The sequence below is a fragment of the Homalodisca vitripennis genome, chromosome X, assembly GCF_021130785.1.
Source record: "Homalodisca vitripennis isolate AUS2020 chromosome X, UT_GWSS_2.1, whole genome shotgun sequence".
In the NCBI taxonomy this organism is placed as follows: domain Eukaryota; kingdom Metazoa; phylum Arthropoda; class Insecta; order Hemiptera; family Cicadellidae; genus Homalodisca; species Homalodisca vitripennis.
In genome coordinates, this window is record NC_060215.1 from 77,440,905 (window position 1) to 77,464,100 (window position 23,196).

Below are 23,196 nucleotides of genomic sequence, written 5' to 3' on the forward strand. Positions count from 1 at the left end.
CTGAAATTAATTTATAATCAGTAACAATAAAGGAAAATATTTATAACTTTATTAATTTAATTGTTAATTTATTTTTGTAATGTAACATTATTACTTTTATCTCTGAAAGCAACATATTATTCACAATATGTAGTATTGTAGGGTTATAGTTATATAGTACCTCTTTTAAATCTCTTTGTTACCAAGAACGTAGGAGTGATGGATGAACAAGCATATTTCCTTGTTCAAATTCAATAAAAGGTTAGGTTTTTTCTTTTTTTAAAAAGAGAATTTCAACTTCATGTAAATTGTAAGGTTAATTTTAATAACAATGACTCAAGGAGTTGGGAAACATGATACTTTTCTATGTGAACACAATTTCATCAAATAGTAAAAGTATAATTACTTTATATGCTGATAATATTAATATAAAATTACCAGCCACCAAATACAAGATGTACAAATTAATACTTCTTGTCAGTACTTAACAGACTTGCCTTCATTTCACTAGGGTGTGCGTGTTTCCTGTTGCTTAAATTTGAAGATAAGAGAAATTTTGACAATGAGTTGAATTCGGAGATTTAGATTTGTCTGGAAGGTAAAAGTAATTGTAATTTGTTTACTTTTCTGGATTCAAGAAAAGTTTTGACTTTGAGTGTGTTTTGTGGCTTAACCATTGGAGATACAACATAAAGTGACCTTTTATATTATATATAAAATTAAATTTGATTCTAAAGTCAGATTTGAGCTAATAACCCTGGTTTTCTGAGTAACAGGTCTGTGATAAAAAGACTGCACTGATCAACCATTCTGATTTGTGCTTAGCAGTTTAAAATTTAAAAAATGACCAGCTTACAGATGTTTTCTGGCAATTACACAGTCTAAACTACAATTGTGCCATATTTAAATTTTCTAGCATATCTGGAAATGGATCAGATTCTGCAAAATGACTAAACAGGGGGTTTGAACAAGGTGTTTAGATTAGCTGAAGAGTACTAGATAGAAAGACAGAAGTTCTTTGTCAGTTGAATAAGTTGATCAGGACGTTTAATTCGCCCAGGTACAATCAGGACATACCAGAGACATTCTCAGGGAGGTAAGGTTACTGGGGGTTAAAAGAACAGGGGTTTCTTTTCAGGAGGGAGTTGCATCTATTATGAGAATAAGTAGACTAGTGAGGTAAGTATTTTGAAAGGACTTGTTCACATCATAGGATCGAGTTTACCGGGTGTTTACCTTAAATGGGGGTTTAACACGTTAGCGGCCAGCGGCATATTTTCAAATTTTCGGCGTAAAGCCAAATTTAACAGTTAGTTATTTTTAGATATTTTTACTTTATTTATGTTTATTATACACTATGACAATAATATATACTTTAAAACTTTTAAAATAAATCGTTTAAAATTCTGGACCGATCGGGTCGGCATCAATATTTTTTAACGAATATTGATTGAAAAACAAACTTGCCGACCCGATCGGTCGCCCGTGTATACTGGCGTATATTTCGTTTGAGAGGTTGGTAGCGCGTCAGCTGTTCTTACGCAACGACTCTCGAGTATCCCACCAGCTGTTTCGCGCCTTTTAGCCAAACGTGAGTTTGTTTTCTTGTTTCTATTGTCAGTTTGGCGCTTTTTCGCAGTCTACTTCGAGCTGTTGTTCTTTCTGCTGAAGTTTGATTAGTTAATCATGAGTGACGATCTAGACAGTGATGACATATTAAGAGCAATCGAAGCCCCTTCTAGTGAATTTGACCCAAATATGGATGGTGTAAGTGATGATGGTTGGGGCAGTAATTTAAATAGTGAGATGGGCGATACGGACGAAGACCCCGACTTCCTCCCTAGTGATGACTCAGTGCCAGGCAGTGAATCCGATGACAATGAAGTTGGTATTATAGAGAGTATGGATTGTTCGGATGAAATGATTGATTTTGTTATTGAAGATGTGATTGTATCGAGTGAAAGTGAAAATGTAAATATTGAAAATGTCGAAAGAGAAGTTGTAAATATTGAAGGTATAGATTGAGAAGATTTCACTGTTAATTTAGGAGAAAAATTTAAAAGTTTGAAAACAAAGAAGGAAAGGTCCCAAATGAAAAAAGATGAACTTGAAAAATGGCAGCTGTTTGAAGGTAAACAGAAACACATTGTTTTTGACGAAACATCAAACTTTGCTTTTGGCCTGCCCCAAAATGCGAAACCAGAAGAATATTTTTATGAATACTTATCTGATGATCTGATACAAATGATGGTAGACGAAACTAATCGGAATGCTGCTCAGGTGTTAAGTACACTGAGATTGAATCGTAGTAGCAGACTCCGCAAGTGGCGGCCTACTAATCCAAATGAAATGAAAAAATTTCTCGGCCTTTTATTATGGATGGGGCTAGTGCCAATGCCACGGCTGACTGACTACTGGTCGAAAAACTTGCTGTATAATAATTCTGTTGCTGGTAAAGTAATGAGCAGAAACCGCTTTCAATTGCTTTTAAGATTCTGGCATTTTAATGATAACTTGAACATAAGACAAGATGACCGTCTAGGTAAAATATCTCCACTTATCGATCGTCTAAACGACTCTTTCAAGATGAAGAAAACTCCCGGTGAAGATGTAGTGATTGACAAAAGCATGATCCCGTTCAGAGGAAGACTTCTTTTTCGCCAGTACCTACCCAATAAAACCCACAAGTACGGGATTAAGGTATTCAAAATATGTGACACTACTGGCTACACATACAAGATGAAAGTTTAACTGGGCGCCGGGACAGAAACTGAAGATAACCTGACATTAGCAGCATCAGTGGTCATGGATCTCATGAGAGATTATCTAGATAAAGGGCATACCCTGTATGTCGATAATTTTTACACCTCTGTCGATCTTGCCCACATGCTTTTAGCAAGGAACACTCACCTCGTCGGAAGTGTAATCAGCAACAGGTCCTGGTTCCCTCACAAAAAAACCATTCCTGGTAATTCCGATGACCAGTTGAATCTGAAGGGTCAAATGAGCTGTCTAGAACACCCAAGTGGTATTGTTTACACCAAATGGTTTGATAAAAGAGAAGTGAAAATGATGTCGACCAAACATCCTGCTGATTATGTTGACACTGGGAAAAAACCAGACAGGGCGAACCCATTCTCAAACCTCTTGTGGTCGTCGAATACAACAAGGCGAAGATGGGAATTGATGTTTCTGACCAGATGTCATCGTATAGCACAGCTATCAGAAAATCTATGCGATGGTATCATAAAGTCACAGAAGAGTTCCTGCTGGGTACAGCGGTCGTCAATGCCTGGTTCGCCTACAAGGATGCTGCGGTGGTCAACTCTCAAAATAAAAACAAACATCTCTACTCCATTACGACCTTCAGGGAGAAAATTGTGTATGCACTTCTAGGGTTGCAAAATGGACAACTCGAGCCAGTCAAACAAGTTGGACATCACCACTTATCCGAAACGGCAATATTTGTAGGCGAGGGGAAGAACAAGAGGAGAGCCCGAAAAAACTGCAAAGTTTGTTATGCCAGAGCTTCACGAACTGGAGACCGGAAAGCAACCAAGAATCTCAAGAAGATTACTACATTTTGTGAAAAATGTCCTGCAAAACCATTTCTTTGTAAAGAGTGTTTTAAGAACTTACATAAATAGGAAGGATCTTTGTGAAAGTAGTTTTTAACGTATAACATGTAACATTAAAAAAATATTCTGACACATATATAGTTTTATATTTATTATGTTCCGCAAAAAATATTACAATTGGGTTCAAATTTTATTCATATTTCAGCAAAATAACGGTGTACAGACTAAAAAATTAAATGTGCCAACCCGATCGGTCGGCAAAATATCATCTATTATCCGACAGTATTTTTGTAGAATACAAATTTTTTATTTACAAAACTAATATTCTATAACATTTATACTATTGTTTTCTTATATTATGACTCTTAAAATAGTCGCTAACGACCATTGATAAACGTCACAGATCGATTTACTGAAGTCCTGTAAAATCCCGCCGCCAACCTAATCGGGTCGGCCGATGTTTCTGCTGCGACAAACTGTGCCGACCCGATCGGGTCGGCGTGGCAGCTAACGTGTTAACCCAGAAACCTACCTCACAGGGCATACAAGGAGGTTCCTGGGGAGGAGGGAGGATTAATATAACTCGAGGTCAAAAGTACAGAGGGTTTATTTCTGAATGGAATAAATTACCTTTACCAGAGGAATAAATTTAGCGGAGGTAAAATTGGGTCAGAAGCTAAAAAATATTTGTTGGATGTGATCTAATTAAGATGGAAGCTTTTTTCTTTAATAAGCTCGGCCCTTATCTACCACTATCATATCCGTCACATTTTGACCAGAAGTTTAAGTTTATGAAGTGATTTAAATGACAAGAATTACTAGTTAACCAAACTAAAACTTCCTCTGTCCCAACCAATACGGCTGTAGTAGAGTTGTCTCACTTTCCATATGACTTAACCCTTTAAGCGTCATGAAAAATTAGGCCTGATCCTTGATAAAGTTACAATTTTTTTAAATTTCCAATGTGTAAAGTTAAATTTATTTTCATTTCTGTATGTCAAAATAGAGTTATTTAACAATAAATAAAATTTGTTTAGCCCTTTTTTGGATTTCCTAGGCTATTTTTTAACTTTTGAGAATATCGTAGAATAGCAGTGTAGTTGTCACTAATTTTTTTTATCATTTATTCAGTAAATAGGGGAATGAAACACAGTTTTACAGATAAATATATACTATATTACAAACTAATAAAATTAGAAAATACATAAGTAGAAAAAGAGTGTTTATTTGGTGGCGGGCTGTCACAACTGGCATTCCGCGCGTCTCTCGCAAGCCACTGATAACGCGTGGACTTTGAACCTTCTTATTGCTCGGCAAACTGTAGGACGGCCTTGCGGGGCTTGAATTATATTTCTTGCTTTCTGATAACATCCTTATGACCGTAGTAAAATATGAAAAAGTTTGGGGTTGACTAAGTAATTGCTCAGAATTACCAAATCGAAAAATTTGTGGATTCGCCATTCACACGAATAATGGTAAAAAAACAGTAAATAAACACTGGACACTGCTGTATATAATATGAATAATTTACTTTAAAAAGAATAGGACACAACAGAAAATTAGCGATAACCGAAATACATGTGCGTGTACCGGACGCTTCTCACTAACTGGCTAGATGCCTTGACGGGAGCTCCCGTCAATGACTTTGTGAAACGCGCGGGGCCACGCCCGCTAGACAGTGTTTGGCCAATTAGAAGCCACTGTCACTCCCATTGTAATAGAATTCGAGGCAGGGCAACCCGTCTGTATGTCGCATGACTACTAGAACCACCTAGCAGCAAAATATTCAACTAACATAGCAGTAAGAAAATAAAGAATGCAAAAACGCGGATCCACGGCAACAACGTTTTGAGCTTGTAGTGGCCCTCCGCGGATCCGCGTCAATAACGCTGGAAAGGTTAATATTGTACAAGGCACATTCTAATCAATGGGAATAGTAAATTATCATTTTTATACATCCAGAATATTTGAGTTCTAAAATCAATCTATTTCATTTTATCTCCCATCCATTCAAAATCTACTAATGTCATTAAAGTAATTATAACTGAGCAGGTCCAGCAAGAGCCGTGACCGGCGCGAGAGGGGAAGTGGAGTAGGGCATAGAGGGGAGAGAGGGAGGGAAGCACTGAGCCGCCTGGCCTCGCTGAGCGGCGCCGACGTGCTCACAAGCAACCACTATTCAAAGATACGACATTCTAACCTCAGTCATAACTACTTATACCTTAATATTAATATTAGTAATTACATCATCTATGGCTTTAAACTATATATGACGAAATAATATTATCTAGCCTATATAAAATCCTAGAACTATTTAATCGTTTTTAGCTTGTGTAAAACCTTACCTAACGACCATTTACTCCCTGTAAAATTAATTTTTTCTCTGAGAGCTGGTAATAGAGTTTTTACTGTTGGTCGTTCGCCATTGATTTTGTGGAACTCATTTACAGTTCGCCTGACAATGCACAAATCAAACTCATCTAACTCCGTTTTGTTCTTTACTCTATGTATTTTTTTATTTGGCGTTTAAAACTGGGTTTCAGTCTGAACAACAGTTCTGCTTTCTGCAATAATTCTCTTTACAGACGTCAGTGATACACCCGTGGCTTCCGCTACACGACATTGAATTAGTTTTAAATGTATTGCAGCTCCAGTTTCAGCTTCACGTTTCATAAATTTGTACACATTTGCAATGATTTCTCGACTTTGGCTATGCAATACTTTTCGTCCACCAATTAGTTTACGATGCTGCTGAGCTTCCATATTAATATGAGTACAAACAACAATAACACAACCACTATATAACACCTACAACAACGACAGCACGGCCACGTGAACGCTAGATGTCAGCACAACGGAACGACACGACTCCAACGCCTGACAGCAATGAACTGAGCCGGCTGCTACCCCCACTCCTACATCTGACCTCTAGGCTACTGAGCATCTTTGGCCCACGGCTCTTGCTAGACCTGCTCTGCTGTACTTTAATAGCAATTTTTTGGCATTCCATTTCTTAATAGGTAATAAAATTATATTTGAGCTAAAACCAACAATTCAGCAGCTATCGGGCTTGGAAAAAGTCATGCAAGACAAAACACAATATGTTTGAATTCAAATGTGTTGTAGCCAAATTGATGAAGATAGGGCAAGAAGTCACCAAACCTATTGGGCTTAACAGAAATATCTCCAAGGATGAGAAGTGCAAAAATTTGCAAATTCTTTGAGTGGTTTTAAAGTACAATTTTTCCAGTTTTCAGACTTCTCCCAGTGGTTACACAGTAAAAGCTACCTGCTTACCAAATATTGTGTATCTTGCACTTATACAAGTAGCTTAGAATTTGCATACCTGAGTCAGTCAGTCAGTGAGTTTCACATGTGGCTCTATAGTATATGGGATTTAAATGCACAAATAAATTCAAATAAGACTATGTATTTTTATATCAATAACAGAAAATCCATTACAAAATAAACAAATATTTATAAGACTACAGCTATACACTAGTGAGCAGGTGGCAGAAAAAGTTAATAAATTGGAATTTTGACATGGATAAAATTAGTATAAGACATCTAAAGAATTTTAGATCTTAGGAAAATAACACTGATTTATAATTTAAGTACAACAAAGTACTCTTTGCTTAGTTTGTTATCAACAGTTGGTTGTAAAGGTAATAGAATTTCTTGACCATTTGACATTGTTTTCACTGAACAAAGGCAAATGTCTGAAAAAAATCTGTTACTTTCACAAACAACACTGTATATGTATAGAGTAGAAGTCTGATTATCCAAGCTGCCAGGTTAACTAAGGTTGTAAAAAATTAATAATCATTTAGGACGCATGTACTGAATCACACTGAAGATACAGCTTTACTTTTGATGTGCGGGAGCATAGAACAATTCAGTGCCATGCCAAGCTGTTTGCTTGGCTCTACTAGTAAAGACAAAAATGGGCGTGTTGGTCTGGTACACTTGTATAAGAATACACTGTTCCCATCAATTTTCACTCAAGCCAACAACCGTTAATTTAAGGTCGCCCTTCCCGCCAGCTTTATTTCTGACCAGTGAATCTCATAAGTGTACACAAGACCGCAAAATTCCCTATCATCAGGCATAAAAATTGAACTTGTAACTCCAAGACCAACTTCTGCGTCCGAGAGTAGATCACACAGTTATCCTGACTTGATGACTTGAGTATGCAGATAGCTCACTTACAATTTCATTCCAGCAGTGCTCTTATGCACTGCAATCACAACTAGTAGCGCTTATAGGGTTAAAGCAACTGTAAATTCAATACAGGATTATACAAATGTTCCTTAAGCCTTCACTCAAAAGTGTCACTTTTAAGTGTTTTTAGATCACAGGCGAGGACATTGAACAACCTTTTCAAAAGTATAAAAACTTTCCCTGCCATTTTCCAGCTACCTCTAAGGAAAGTGAAGCTGGTTATCTGTCTTGTATCATGAAGATAAATTTCTCTTCTGGGTACCAGTCTGTGAAATAAGTACTGTGGCTCTCTCAGGTTCAATACTCGGTTAACCAGACAGCAGGTCTGCACTCTTCCTTTACCAGAATATGCTATCTGGAACTACGGAGCCTGCCCAAGAAGTGTAACTAATAAAATTGGAGGGCTCGAGTGTCAGAGGAAATATTGTAGTTGGTTTTTTTGGTTCCAGTTCCAGTGTGCCGGTAAAATAAAATGTGAATATATCTTTAACTCGGGCGAAAAATCGAACTTGTAAAACGTGTGAGAGGGTGTGTTAACAACAAGGTGTTTGTTGTCCTCTTAGGAAAAGACTCTTAGAAATTGCACTTAGGCCTACAAGATACTTTGCGCTGCTTCCAGAGTGATAAGATATTTTGGAGGAGTAAGGTTTAGGGTCATCTCCTAAAAGATCCATGAGTAAGGATTTTGGGCATTATTCTCAGCTATGTCTCTTTGGAAGGAGGGGAAGCCAAACCTGTACCAGCCTTTCCAACCAGAGCAGGCAGGGATGACATGACCTTATATCTAGACTAGCAACAACCCTTAACAATTTATGATGATCACTCAACTTTTTTAGTGCATGGTTTAGATCTTAATATATTAACTTTACAAGTAAATTACACTTTTAAATACTGTCTAAGATTTGTTTGCAGCCAACATTTTTTTTTTTTTTTTTAATAATGAGATGACTAAAAATGTTATTAGCCTTAGACATTTTACTGTAGCTTTCCATCTAAAGTACAAATGTTAAGTTTTTAGAAGTTTTATTAGACCAAAAGTTGACATGGTCCCGCACATCGACCACCTCACCACTAGGCTACCTAGAACAGTATTTTCTTTATCATAGGTTAACTCACTTTGTGAAGAGATATATGTTAGGTCCACTTATTTAGCACTTTTTCAATCTCTGGTATCTTATGGTCTAATTTAGTGGAGTTGTTTACCTAAAATTAGGGCAGCGCAATTAATACAGAAGAAAGTAGTCAGATCAATCTCCAAAGCAGATGGGCTAGCTCACTGTAGGCTGATTTTGTCCAATAAGAAATATTGACTGTTGTTAAAGTATATATCTTTTAATTGTTATTGTATTTACTTTTAAGAATGAAAATAATTATAACCATAAAAGGTATGTGCAATGGTTTTACTACTAGGAATAGGGTCAAAATAAACCTACAGAATGTAAGATTACGTCCTGTCAGGCTACATAATTATGGGCATAAGGCTTTACAACATTTCAAAACATGTTTGCTAATCTTCATTAGAAAATGAAAATGTATATGTTTCTTTGTATCATGTGGAGGAAGGAGGAAATAATTTAGCATGTCATAGTCACAACTGAATACTATTTTGAGTACTTAGTTATAGGAAATTTTAATTGTGATTTGAAGTTAATTGGCCATACATTTCTTATTTAGTTATACTTGCCTGTTACTATCTTGAAGACTGTTATTTATTATTAGTTATTTATATTATTATTTTAGTACATCTTTCGCCTCAGAATCTGAATTTAAATTGAACCATCATTTTAACTGTAGTTACATTGCAATTTTACTTTTAACATTATTTATTGATTTATTATTCTAGTCCCTAATACCTGTCGTCACCCTTCATTGCTATATTATTTATAATACTTAGGCTCAGTCTCAGCTTGTGTCTGGAACACTATTTATAGACAATCATGTAAGAATTTGATTAACTTGTCGATGCATTTATATGTTAAAAAAAAATTACCAATAAATATCTTATCTTCCATTTGCTTCAACTCTGTCAAGTTAATTAACCTCACTATGCAATTACTTTTAAATTTAGAGTACAGATTCATTACCACTCTCTGCTGAGTTATGTACATATACACTACCTAAACTTAGTTACAAATAAAGCTTGTTCAAACAATTTAAATTAGCCAAACTATTCCAGTTTTCTAAAAGCAATGCATAGAAAATAAAATAATACAAATGGATCACAGTTTAAATGGTGATAATTATTTATATATATATATATATATATATATATATATATATATATATATATATATATATATATATATACATATTAAGGGATGCCTTTATATATATATATATATATATATATATATATATATGTGTATATAAAATTTGATAAACATAATAATATTGTAAAGCCCTAAATATTTTATAATTTTTCATTTATGTGTTATTTGATTCTAAATGGACCTATAACAGTGTATACAAGCATATAATTGTAAGAATAATCAATTATATTACCTTAGGATTTTGGTTGGAGACCATACATGCTCCCAAACTTTCTGTGAACACGGAAGCATCAGGATAGTCGTTTATGGCATCAGGGTTTTCTACCAAAAATTTTATAAGTTCCGGGCCCAGTTCATTTGCCTTTTTGTTTATTGAAGTCTTAGGTAGGAGTGCCACGAAACGGTCAATTTTTTCATTTTTTGTTACTGGGATGTCCTCCTTTTTCTTGGAAGCCATTTTCTAAAAGTTTTACGGCAACTAACTATTATATCTTCAACTACTCCATCAAAATCTAAAACAACCAATTATTTTTCAGTTTTAAAAAACTCATAAAAGAAATTAAAACATATTTAGAAAAGTAACCATAATGTTTGAACACTCAATCTTGTCCTTTTCAATTTCAATATATATCTTAAGAGAATTAAATTAACTTGATGAAAGACATTACAAGATATTTAAACAAACATTTCACATGTAAGTAAACATTAACAACTTCACAAATGTTCAACACCACTCAGTTTTATAAAATCGTATAAAATGTTTACACCTTAAAAATGTCTATAAAATAATGTTTATTTATGTTCTTACTTATAACAAAGCCAAAAATATAAAATCACATTTATATTTGTTACAGAACTACATCTTGTACACTAGCTTTCTAAGATTGCTGTGGAATACACTAAAAAACAACCCAAGAATAAATAATTGTAGCAAGTAAAGTATTAAGTTTGACAGTGGCAAAAACAAAAACATTCTGGAGAGAGCTGATACAGTCAGTTATTAATCCTTTGACTGAGGATTTTTTTAAGAGTACCTTAAATAGGGAGATTTTACATTTTTTAATTGTGTTTTTTTGTTTACTGCAGGATAAGTATTTAAATAGCACTCAATTAATGTTTTGTGTATGTAGACACTAATTATTATAATCATGCACAACAATTATTTTATTTACAAAATATGAATATAAAATTACATATTGTCAGTATTTTCTTAAACATACAAAGCTCAAATAGCAACGTAAAAATGAGGTTACAACATATTATTATATCAAATATAACAGAATTGTACACAAACAGAAATAGAATCTGCTGATTACTTGAAACAACTGATTGAACACAATCATATGGTGGTAAATTGGTACTAAAATGAAATATTTAAAAATTCGAAAAGATTTTTTTTGTGGTGTAACTTTCAAATAAATGCACTGCTGCGGAATTTCACTAAAAACCTGAAACAAATATTTTAATACAGTAAAGCTCAAATTATCCAAATTAATTGGGAACAAACACGATCCGGATAATGGGATTTTCCTAAAAAAAGCCAGAATAAAAACATAAACAAAACACAATAGAGAACATTTACTGTATTTATTATTTAAAAAAACAAAATCAATAACAATGTTTAAATTTCGTAATATTCCTTTTTAAGAAAAGTGTGGGTTTCTTTCTGTATGGGCTGGCATTTGATATGTTGTCACCCTTCCCCATCAAATTGTCTGGCTACAATTTTTCCAAATTTGATGATGGGCATTTTGTTTCCTGTTTGTACCAAAAACTATCCAGGAATTGACCATAGTTAATAGTTCAACAGCAACCTTCTTAGACTACTTGAGTTTTTCTAAGGGCCGTGTAATAGACAGCCATTTGGTCACTATAGTCCACTCCCTTTTTTGCTGCATTGGAGTCCAAAACACTGTGGTTTAAAAACAGGCTTAATTTGTCTGTTTTTCTTCCCCCTATATACTAGTTTGCTGCTCTGATCTGGTGCATTTTTGTCAACACATTCCTTTTGTCGTGCCATTTTATAATTCTGGTGCCATGCTGAAATTTAAATCCAGTAGATTGGCCCTTGCCAATTTTTTCTTTAGGGCCTTCTGGTAATCCTCGTTGTTTTATGTTCAACGTACCACACAATTGAGTTTCGCCTTCCATCATTTTCTCAGCTATCGGAACACTAGTGTAAAAGTTATTTGTGAATAATGTTCTAGCTATATTCAGGAAGTCATCAAAGTGTGCCAGCACTGTCATTGAGCTCTTCCATTAACTGGCAGTTTCGTATTACTTACGAGTACTTAAGTACATCAATACCCTACACCTTCTAGCACTTGGTGGTTTATTGCCACCATCCGAACTCATGTTGACAATGAATATATTAACACAAACAGTACTCGAGAACAGTGCACCACGCAAATAATAATTCATTCACATCGCCAGCGGGAGCGTATATGATGGAGTAGACTAGAGCGCTTAGTGGGAATAGCTTAAACTATATGAATAACCGGTTACTTGCTCCGAACACAATCAAAACATTATAACTCCTATGCATCACGAGTAATCCTTTACTCGTTGCAAGATTTTCGGTTTAAAAAATTATTTAGAAAAAAATTTCCAAAAATATAACTTTCATTTAAATCAAGCTCGTGGTTCAGGAAATATGCTAAACGTACTGGGATCAATACCTTCAGTTTTTTGCATCTGCACATAAATTGAAGTACATTACGTTTAACTAGTTACTCGTGACACAGTGAATGTGTTAATGTCTGATATAGTATATGTTACTACTTTGTACACCTTGTCTAAATGTTTACCCAAGACACCTTAGTCCAACTGTTTCATAATTTTATCAGCCAACAATAACACTACATGTTTCCTCTTAGTACTCATTGTAGTATAGTATTGCACACGATATCAATCAATCAATCAATCAATCAAATTCTTTATTGCCTTTATACAAGTTTCACAAGCATGGCATCGTCAAATTAGAACAGGAACAAGAATAAAAATTCAACTTAATACTAAAAAATATTAAGAACATTTCACAAATATAATATCGACTGTAGGGCATGAGTTATTATATTAAAAAATTTAGTTTAAGATTAAAGACTACATAAAAGACAACTTAAAACATTTAGATTCATACATTTTGAGATAGGCTGCAAAATTCAATAAATTCCTTAATGTCATATACACTTAGCTCTATCAACAGTAATTTTAACTTAAATTTAAATTTTTTATCATCAAGACATTTTATTTCATATGGTAACATATTATAAATTTTCTTACCTAATTCAAATGTCGATTTAATTGTTGTGTGATAATTACATTGCCTAACTCTAAGAAAGTTACTCTGTCTAGTAAAATAATCATGAACTGAGCTGTTAGTAGGAATTAGATCTAAGTTAGCCCTAATATACATTAACAAATTCAACAGATACAACGAAGGGACAGTAAGAACACCCAGACTTTTAAATAGAGGCTTACAATGAGTTCTACAGCTAACACCACATATAATTCTTAAAACTCTCTTTTGCAAAATTAAAAGCTTTTTTACATTATTATCACAGCCCCAAACAATTATTCCATATGACAAATGGCTTTGAATGTATGCATAATAAACAGACATCAATATATCTAAATTTACAGATAATTTAAGTCTTCTAATCATAAAAGTACATTTAGAAATCTTTTTACAAACATTTACAATGTGTGAGTCCCATTTAAGATTTGATTGCAACAGAACTCCCAAAAATGTAACTTTACTATAACTGACAAAGTTGCTTAAACTAAACTTAATGCTTTGAGTTTTATCCATATTAAGGCAGAGAGCATTAGCTGCAGTCCAGTCCTCAGCTACTGAGTTAAAATGAGACACCAACTGATTAGCCAAATTAAAATTTGAACAGCTTATTTGTACTGCTAAATCATCTGCATACATAGAGGATGAGACACAGACATTGCTAAGAGCCGATGGCATGTCATTAATATATACAATAAACATAGTCGGTCCTAGAATTGAACCTTGCGGTACACCAGTATGCACTTGTAAATATTGAGAAAAGCAACCATTATGAAACACTAAGGAACACAAAACATTCATATAAATTCACCCTATTACAGATTGAAGAAGCACTGGCCGATTGACTATTAATAGAAATAGACTGCAGTGAGTAAGAGTAGCAGGGTGGCAAGGCAGTGTGATTCATCCCTCCCCTTCTCCACCATGCACTCCGATATCACTAGGCTACAGTAGAATCACTGTTCGTAGTTAGAAGGGTCAACTACTGCACGCGATTCCTGTATATTCATTGCTCACAGGATGATGTATGTGCCTTAAAAACCCGATTTTGTAATTTTTCTTAAGCTGATCCGGATAATTTGCGATCTGTATAATTAGTGATCCAGATAATTCGAGTTCTACTGTAAGTGTAAAACGATTGTCAAACTATTTTACTCCTGTACTAAAACAACCACCTGGTAAACTAGAGAAAAAAATAATATGCCAAAAAATGTAGGCCTACTAAGCATACAAAAGAACTTTCTTATCCCGGTGGCAGCGATACTGGCGAATTATTGCATTTAAAATATATCATTTTTAAGAATAATCTGAAATGTTACATGTAGGCTACCTACAGACTATAAGTACCAGAAGCAGAATCAGAAAACATCCAAACCTCTAACAAAGTTAACTTTAGAGCTGCTTTAGAATATAGGAACATTATCAATTACGTTAGCACATGTGTTTGGCTAATTATGTACGTATGTATAGTTGTTTCGAAAAATAACATTGAATTGTTACTTCTCTTTACAGTTTGATATATGCTTTCTGTAGGCCTATTTTACATATTTAAAAAATATGAAGTTTTTTGTAATAAATATGGAAAAGATTTGCAAATAAATTTCCTTTCGTAAAATGGAGTAAAGTAAGTCATTTTTGGATTTTGTTTCCTATTTTATGTAGATATTATGAGTCAAGTATATAGACCTACTGGTTTGTTGTATATATTTAACAAGTGATTTCTTTAAGTAACAATTCAGCTTTATTTCCATTCATAAAAGAGAACTTTTGAAAATGTGTACATGTTTTTTTCAATAAATAAATAAATATATATATATATAGAAAGCCAAGAATCAGACATTCACAGCAATAACAATTGTGTTCCAATTTATTTCTCTATGTTGAATAAGTGCCAACAATCCAAAGCGCATACTGTGCTTGCGTAAACATGAGTGTGGGTCTGTAGTGCGGCAGACACCGTTTGGTATAGGGGATTGAGAATGCCGTGAACTTTTCTAATAATGAAGATCCGCAAGATATCATAACACACTTTGATGACACAGTGCAGCTAGACTGACGAATGGTTCATTTTGAGCAACAGCCTAACTAACGTTTAGTATACCTTGACAGATTTACGTATCAAATTTTCCGAAAGCAGTGGAAAAAAACAGACATTACTTTACATTAATCCTGATAAATAAGGTTGTACTGTACATTTCAACTAACAACTAAAACATGTGTTTTAAAGGTTCAAAGAACTTAGAAATCGCTGAAAAAGCAATTCTCGAACAAGGTGGTTAATTAAGTTCCTTAATCTTGAATGAAACCAACCTACAGATTTTAATTAAATACTCAATTTAAATAATTAACAATTGATGATGGAAAATTAAAGAGAGCTCCAAAACACAAAGCAACCAAAAGATACGTAACAAATAAATCAATTATTTATGCTCATCACTTATATTAAAATAGTCAATAGCCTAGAGCATTTCAAACTTAAAATAGCCTAAATATTTTAGGTAAAATATGCACAAGCTGTATTTGCTTTAATAGTGCATAGGCTTATTATTATTATTACGGTAAACATTAGGTTAATTTAATCATAAGCCTAATAGGCTCACAATTTTCTTCTACAGAAAAATAGTATTACAATTTAACACCAATCTCTGAATTTTAATAAGAATCTGACCTTACTATATCACCCTGCAATAATAAGTATAGCCTAAATTAGATTTACCAAAGCCTTTCTAATGGGCTAAAAATAATAGGTCATTTTTTTATTCTACCATAACGTAATAGGGAACATGTAGGCCTATTAGCCTATTCCAAAATTAATTTAATCTGTTGTTCATAGGTTTTGTATTTAGATAAAACTAGTTTGGGAACACAATTCAAGATCAATACTTCAGAAACAATATTGGTTTTCCTTCAGTAAGATAGTATTATATCAAATGTCAATATTCTAGATACATTGCCTAATTCAGATTTTGCATACCCAATATAACAAATTGTTAAATGGTTTGACATTTCCACAAGCTTTATAGTTTTATTAGGCCTACATCATTACAAGCTGAATCCATAGAAGGATATCAACTTCCAGGCCAAGGCCTTCAATACAGGCTATTCCTTAAAGATCAAATTGGTATGCTGATAAATGATCTGAGCAAACTCATTTCAGATTAACTTCAAATATTATAGGCTTAGAATTTTAAGTTCAAAAATAGGGCATCTAACTTAGGCTACTAATAAAACATTAATTTGATTAATAAGAATGTGTATTATCACTTCAAAGAAATGAAACTGACAGAATGGATTGATAAAGTCTTTTAACATGTATTTGAGTAGCTTAGAGAAAATTTTTTACTTAGGCCTAGTTTAAATGAACTATTTCTTTCAACAGAAAGCATTATTGCTGAACTAGTGTTATATTTGTAGGTGTATTACAATTAACCAAAAGACAGCCCTAGTACTACCGTTTCAAACTTCAAACAGTTATTAAGCTTATAACGCTTTAAAATAATTAACTAACACATTAATATTTAAATCACATTACCTACCAAATCACAAAATTACTTTTATATTGTAGTTTTTATAACAAATAACAAGTAAAATTGTTAAAACATAACGCCGAAAACAATACTTCACCAACCATGGTACAATTTATCCAATGTAATTCCAATACGGAACGAAGTACGAATCCACAGACCACGGCCCTATTAATCCGGCTATTATTCTCTAGACTAGGAACCTCTTCGTCAACGACGACTAGCAGCTTAAAATTAGGATTTTATATGTTATAATATAACCAATGCGTGTTGTAGCAAAATATAAATCTTAACTTAGCAATTTATTTATATTGTAAAAACGACACTGTCCGTAAAAATTGGAAAAATATTGAGTAAATTGATGTATTTACGTAGGATCTTATAATATTAGTTCAATATTTGGGACATTATAATGTAATCAATACTGTGATAAAGATTTGTGATGAATATCTAAACTGTAAAGTGATCTTGCAATATATCTTGATGATTAAAAGCTATTATAATTTTTTTCGTGAAGCAAAGTAGCTGTATATGGATACCAAAACAATAACTATGTATTGGTGAAATATAATCATTAGTATACATTTGTTTATTTGCTATTTATTTCTTCTCGTTTATTGTAATTTTATGGATTGATAGTTTTCTATTAAGAATAATATCAAGGTATAAAAAAAACACAGAGTTTCAATTTATAACCAGATGAGAAACGTGTAGTCTTTGTCAACTCAGTATTTTTGCGTAAAATTTGTAGTACGAAATTAATAATTCTACTGAATTTGTCTGCTTTTCTCTATCTTTGTTGTAATAAGAAACATTTTTTTTATTTGCAGTAATTTCATTTTTTAAATACAAAATAAAATTAGTTTTATTAACGTTTTAGTTTCAGCAAAAAAGTAAGGGATTGAACTTAATATTTGTATTATATTAGACAAAAAGAAAAATTATTGATAACTTATTACTAATGAATTGATTTAACTATTTAGATTAAAACATAAGTACTAACTTACTATGAAAACAATTATAAAATTCATCATAGGCTTAAAACATCGAAATCTTAATCTTTCATTTTAGAGAATAATGTCAGAACACAATCCAATTGTACATCATAGGTTCTTACGGCTAAGCACTTATGGATCTTATATTGCTAGCATTATATTTTTGACCCTGTCAGTGAACACTAGCGATGTTATGGCAAAATAATGGGAAACTTTTCTTTTATGCTAACCAATTAATATTTTTTGTGTTTATGAATAAATTTCACGAAAATTAATACAAAATTAGTGCAATTCAAACGTTGGGAAAATTTTGACAAAACTTTTTTTATATTTTACTTACAATAACTTGTTTATTTATGCTGAATATAATAATACTTATTTATAACACTATGCACTGTTTTAACCTTGGAAGCAGCAGTTATAAAACCGTAACGGCATGTACTGTTTTGTTTGTTGTGCACATAATCGTTTAAAGACTTGTGTGACACATTCATGGCATTCTCATATAAATATGGATTCATCCAACGTCGTTATAGGCCATCTGGCCACTTCTACAAGTTGTAGAACACTAGTATTTTATTGTCACATTAGATGTCAAAATATACTACCACTTTTGCCCTTCCAATAGTGCCTCAAATACTTTAGTCATCTTATTTAAAGAGTAGAACTTAATTCTGAAAAGAAAGGCCTTTGATGGCCATATTTCATAAAAATAGCTTTCCAGACTTATTTTTGTCTTGTTAACATTTAAAGAATTAGCAAACAAAGTTTCTTTATCTCCTTTTAGAATAATATGTATTTACTTTGAATTTTCTTACTCACAACTCTAATGCAATAAGATCAGAATACATAATCACAGTTGCATTAAAGTCTACATATCATATAAATTAAAAACAACACAAACTTGTTACTCTTAAAAAGTTACTCTTTTAAATAATATTTGTGGCTTTTTAATCAAAATCAGTTTTAAACAAATTATTAAATGCTTGATAAATGTACTACATAACTCGTATTTTTTTCTTAAATTAAGGGCAGTCCGACCTCCATAAGAACATAATGTTAACTTGGGAACCTATATCTCTGTAATGGTTATAGATAGAGTCCTGATTTTTATTTTTACTTATTAAATAGCTTATAATCTAGGTCTTATCATGAGGTTTTTAAATTTGAAAAAAAAATTAAAAAGTTATAATTTTTTTATAATTTATTGTTTTTAAACTAACTTTTTTATAAGTAAAAAATGTTTACTGTGCCTTCATTGACAAGAGATATTTTATAAATTCCCATGAGGGGAACTAGGCAATAGTAAGTAGAATACTGTATAAAAATTTTGACTGGGGTAGGCCTAGTAGTTTTTGAGTTATAGGGCCCCAAAGTTAAAAAATAACAAGTTTCGGCAAATCAAGAAAAAGCAAGAAGGTAGCATATTTTGGACTCATACCTTGGTTTAATGATGGCCTGCACTGTAGGAAGGGTTGTCTGGATCCTCTGCTTCTTGATACAGATCCTCCAGCTTCCTTTTGGCTAAAGTCCTTGATTGCCTGATTTTTTTTTTTCAATGTCGGTAGCCGCTTTATCTGCTTTGCGAATCCGCTGGGTGTCGAGACGTTTTAAAGCTAACCGCATATTCAGTCCTGGTTCTAGCCCAATGTGCTCTAAAACTTTCACTTTGGAGCTGTAACCCATCATTGAATGATAGGAACTGCCTCATAGACACTTAGCCTAAGAGCACCTAGTGTAACAAAGGTGCGTTTAGGGAGCCGGAGCCCAAATGACATTATTCATAGACTCATTAGGATTTTGAGATTTTCCTTTGAGACATTTTCTGAGTAGTTCTAGGCTGCACAAAGATTTAAAAATAGGTTTGATTGCTTTCATTAGAACAGGTGAGAGGTGAAAATGCTGGCTGTGGTCATATTTAGTTTTTTCTTTGGCGGCGGCTTTGTTATACTTACACCATGTGTCTTCGGTGTCTGGGCATAAAATATGTAAAGGCGTATCGTTAGTAGACTGAACATGACAGTACAACGCCCAAACTGCTCGCCTCATGGCTTCCACGCTGTGTGTATTCCTACGGATGGCTAGTCATAGTATATTTGGATTTGTTGGATCGCCTTCCCTGTTAGCCTACCTTTCCCAGAAAGAGATTTTCCGTCAGAAAGCTTCAAGCCTTTATTTTTCATGATAAAGTCCCTTATTCTTGTCCCCATCCTCTTCTGGACGTGTCCTACACATTCCAACTTCTGAATGGACACATCTGGGCCATATGGTGCTTCTGCCACAACTGCTGCATAGCCATTGGAGTCACCATCTCCAAGGTACTCCACATAGCGAACACCGTATTTAGTCTCGGATCTTTTGAACATTGCAGTCGCACCTTCAGCTTCCATACCTCCAACTGCTACCTACATAATTTGCCTTGCATATTTCTAAGTGTTGGTTGCTTGTTCTCTGAGGGCAGTTACAGTATTTTGACATTGAATAAATATCTATTACTTTACCCGTATCTGCTGAAGTAATTGTGACAACGCCATTTAGCGAGGTGTGGCCTCGCTTTTGCCAGCTTCCGTCAACCGCAACACATAAGTCATTAGAATTTCCATTTTCAATAACTGCTTCTGTCACTGCTCTCTTCATAGAGTTTTCACACACACTTTCTACATGGCTGGACAAAAAACTGTTCATGTTGATTGAACTTGCTGGGCGGAGCGGGTAAATTCATCATGCCGCAAAGAGTTTGGGCAGCAGTATAGAGCCCTTTCCTATTACACGCAAGCCGTATACTAACCTTAGGTTCAAGTCATAGTAGCATTGTGAACTTTTGCTTGGTGCCTCAATAGGCCTAGGCCTAATATCTGTTGCTTTGGGACAGTTGTCAAAAGCTTTTGTCATGCCACAGCTACAGGAGACGGAAATTTGTACTGCGAGCCCTGCTAATGGTTTTTCGACTAAATGATAGGTTGCCATGACAAACCCTACACACTGCAACATCTTTCAAAACTGATTCTAGCTGTACAATGTTTACTATGTCATACTGTAAGGTATCAGTTGAATTATCATAGCAGGCTAGGTTAGGGCTCAATTTCTCATTGGATGTGGAAACAACTTTGGGTGTTCTAGGCCTATCCTCTTCATTACCTGAAGTTACTACTGTTTTCTTGCTACGAACAACAGTCTTCTTCTTGTAACATAGTTTCTTAGTTCCTACTCTCTTCTTATTACCCATTTTAATCTACATTCAATTACAATAAACTCCTTTACAAATAAAAACAACAGGGAAAACTTGCAAATCACAAAAACACAGTATTTCAAAACTTCACAATAACCTCCAACATAAAATAATAACAACAGATGACATCTGTCATATTGCTGACAGTGTGTGATATCAGCTAAAACCAGACTAAAAGCAAAACAGTACCAACATAACAAAACCAATTAATATCTATTTTTATAGATTGTTGTTTACTATAAGGAGTGGTGCTCAACGCCAAACAACAGTTGCAAGCCTTTATATATATATTTTTTTATATAAGGGTTAATATTATAGTAATTAAGGTATATTTATATACCATTTTAAAGAGAAAATTCTAAAGAATATTAATAAATAAAAAACCAAAATTCCCCAAAAAAAATTTTTTTTTTCATGTCAGACTGCCCTTAATATCATTTATTAATGAGTCAGGGTTCAGGCAGAGCAGAGCTAGAACATGTGTTTAGAATAGTGCTAGCCTTATCTTTGATTCTGTGGTTCAGTGCAAAGTGCATGCTTGACTTTGACAATATTCGGTATTTTCTATGTTTGAAGTACATTTGTATTTATGCAATGCAGGTGGAATTAAATACATTTATTAATATTGAGTTAAATCTTTTATTTATTTGGGACTCTTTTATGTTTTTTTTTATAAAATAGACAGCATAGTGAAAAGAACATTTTAACTGAAATAACAATTTCATTCCACTTTGTTAGCTTGATTTATTTACTTTTTGTGGAATGATTATAACGAGACCTTATTAAGAATATTATTAAGAAAATCAAATTGAGTGTGTTTATCATGTCTAAAAATTACTGTTTTATAGAACATAGATAAATAATTATATAGTACAGAAAAAGTCAAAATCCATCAGGGAAGAAAACTGCCTAAGGTTATAGAATATAATCAAAGGTAAGAATTTTACATGGAGTATGATTAAAATTAATAACCTGATAATAACTTACAATTGATAGTCAAATAAAATCTCAATATTTTTAATTTGAAAGCATATTCATTTAACAGGAATTTTGAGAGCCGCACATACGCAGCACAGATACATCAGTTTTGTATGTATTGTGTATTTCCTTTTAATTTATCAGACCAAAATTTTGTTATTGATAAATCATCAATTATTTTCTTTTCAACCTTCTTATTTATCCCTTTGACTGGCAGTTGTAAAACCTCCTCAGTGCAGGCAGCTTTTTTCACAGAATGCAAGCAACTTTTCAAAATACATAAAAATACTGTGTCACTCAAGGAAGGTGAACAGTGTGACTAAAATTATGAAGAATACACAGAGTTAGTTTACCAGTCACCTATATAATTTTATTTTCTAAATATTCTAAAAATGAATATAAAATAAATTATGACAATAAAAATGCAACTTTTGGTCTAAAGAAGAAGCATATTACATATGTTAGGGCAAATTGAAAGTACATTTTAATATTATAAACCTATTTCTGAAAAATAAAATGTATAACACACAAATCTAAATTTTAGCAGAATATGTATTTTTGTAGGTTTTAATACAAATGTGGAAATTCCAAAAGCATCGTAATTACACATTGCAATTTTTTACAAAATAATAAATATTATGTATAAAAGTTTTTCACAGTATAATTAGAATGCCCTGCTTATTGTATATGAGCATATAATACATACATATATTGTATATAATATATGCTTATTATAATGTGGTGACTGACCACCACATATATCAGAAAACTGCTATTTAGGACCGTACATATCAATTTGCTAATAAGAAACAGGTCTGACTAAGCAGAACGTGTAGTGAAGCGTTAGTGACTGATCGTGCAAGAGGAAAGTTGAGACAGAAAGCTACTTCACGTTTATCTATTTTTCAGGAAATAGGAATTATAGTATCAGGCAAGTTAATGAACATGGAATAAATTAATAAATAGGGATGAGCGTAGGTGCCAGATATTTGCCATGAGTAAATTGATGAAGTATATGTATAAAGTTGGGCGTACACTGGCATTTCCTTCTTTTAGAGAGATGATATATCTACTATATATTTTTACACTTCAGCAAATTTGTATTCCAATATATTTGGAATTAGTGC

The 23,196-nt window shown here is 33.2% G+C and overlaps 1 protein-coding gene across 6 annotated transcripts in view; it reads right to left on the reverse strand.

The window, feature by feature from the left end:
- Positions 1-17,021, reverse strand: part of LOC124369236 (CLIP-associating protein 2) — a 192,551-nt gene extending 175,530 nt beyond the window's left edge. For all 6 annotated transcript variants that reach the window (XM_046827116.1, XM_046827120.1, XM_046827121.1 and 3 more), the window contains exons 1-2: positions 16,880-17,021; positions 10,281-10,560 (exon numbers count right to left, since the gene is read on the reverse strand). In XM_046827116.1, coding sequence (XP_046683072.1) covers positions 10,281-10,505 — 225 coding nt within the window. In that variant the 5' untranslated portion in view covers positions 10,506-10,560; positions 16,880-17,021. The remainder of the gene's footprint in view (positions 1-10,280; positions 10,561-16,879) is intronic.
- Between the last annotated feature and the right edge of the window lie 6,175 nt (positions 17,022-23,196).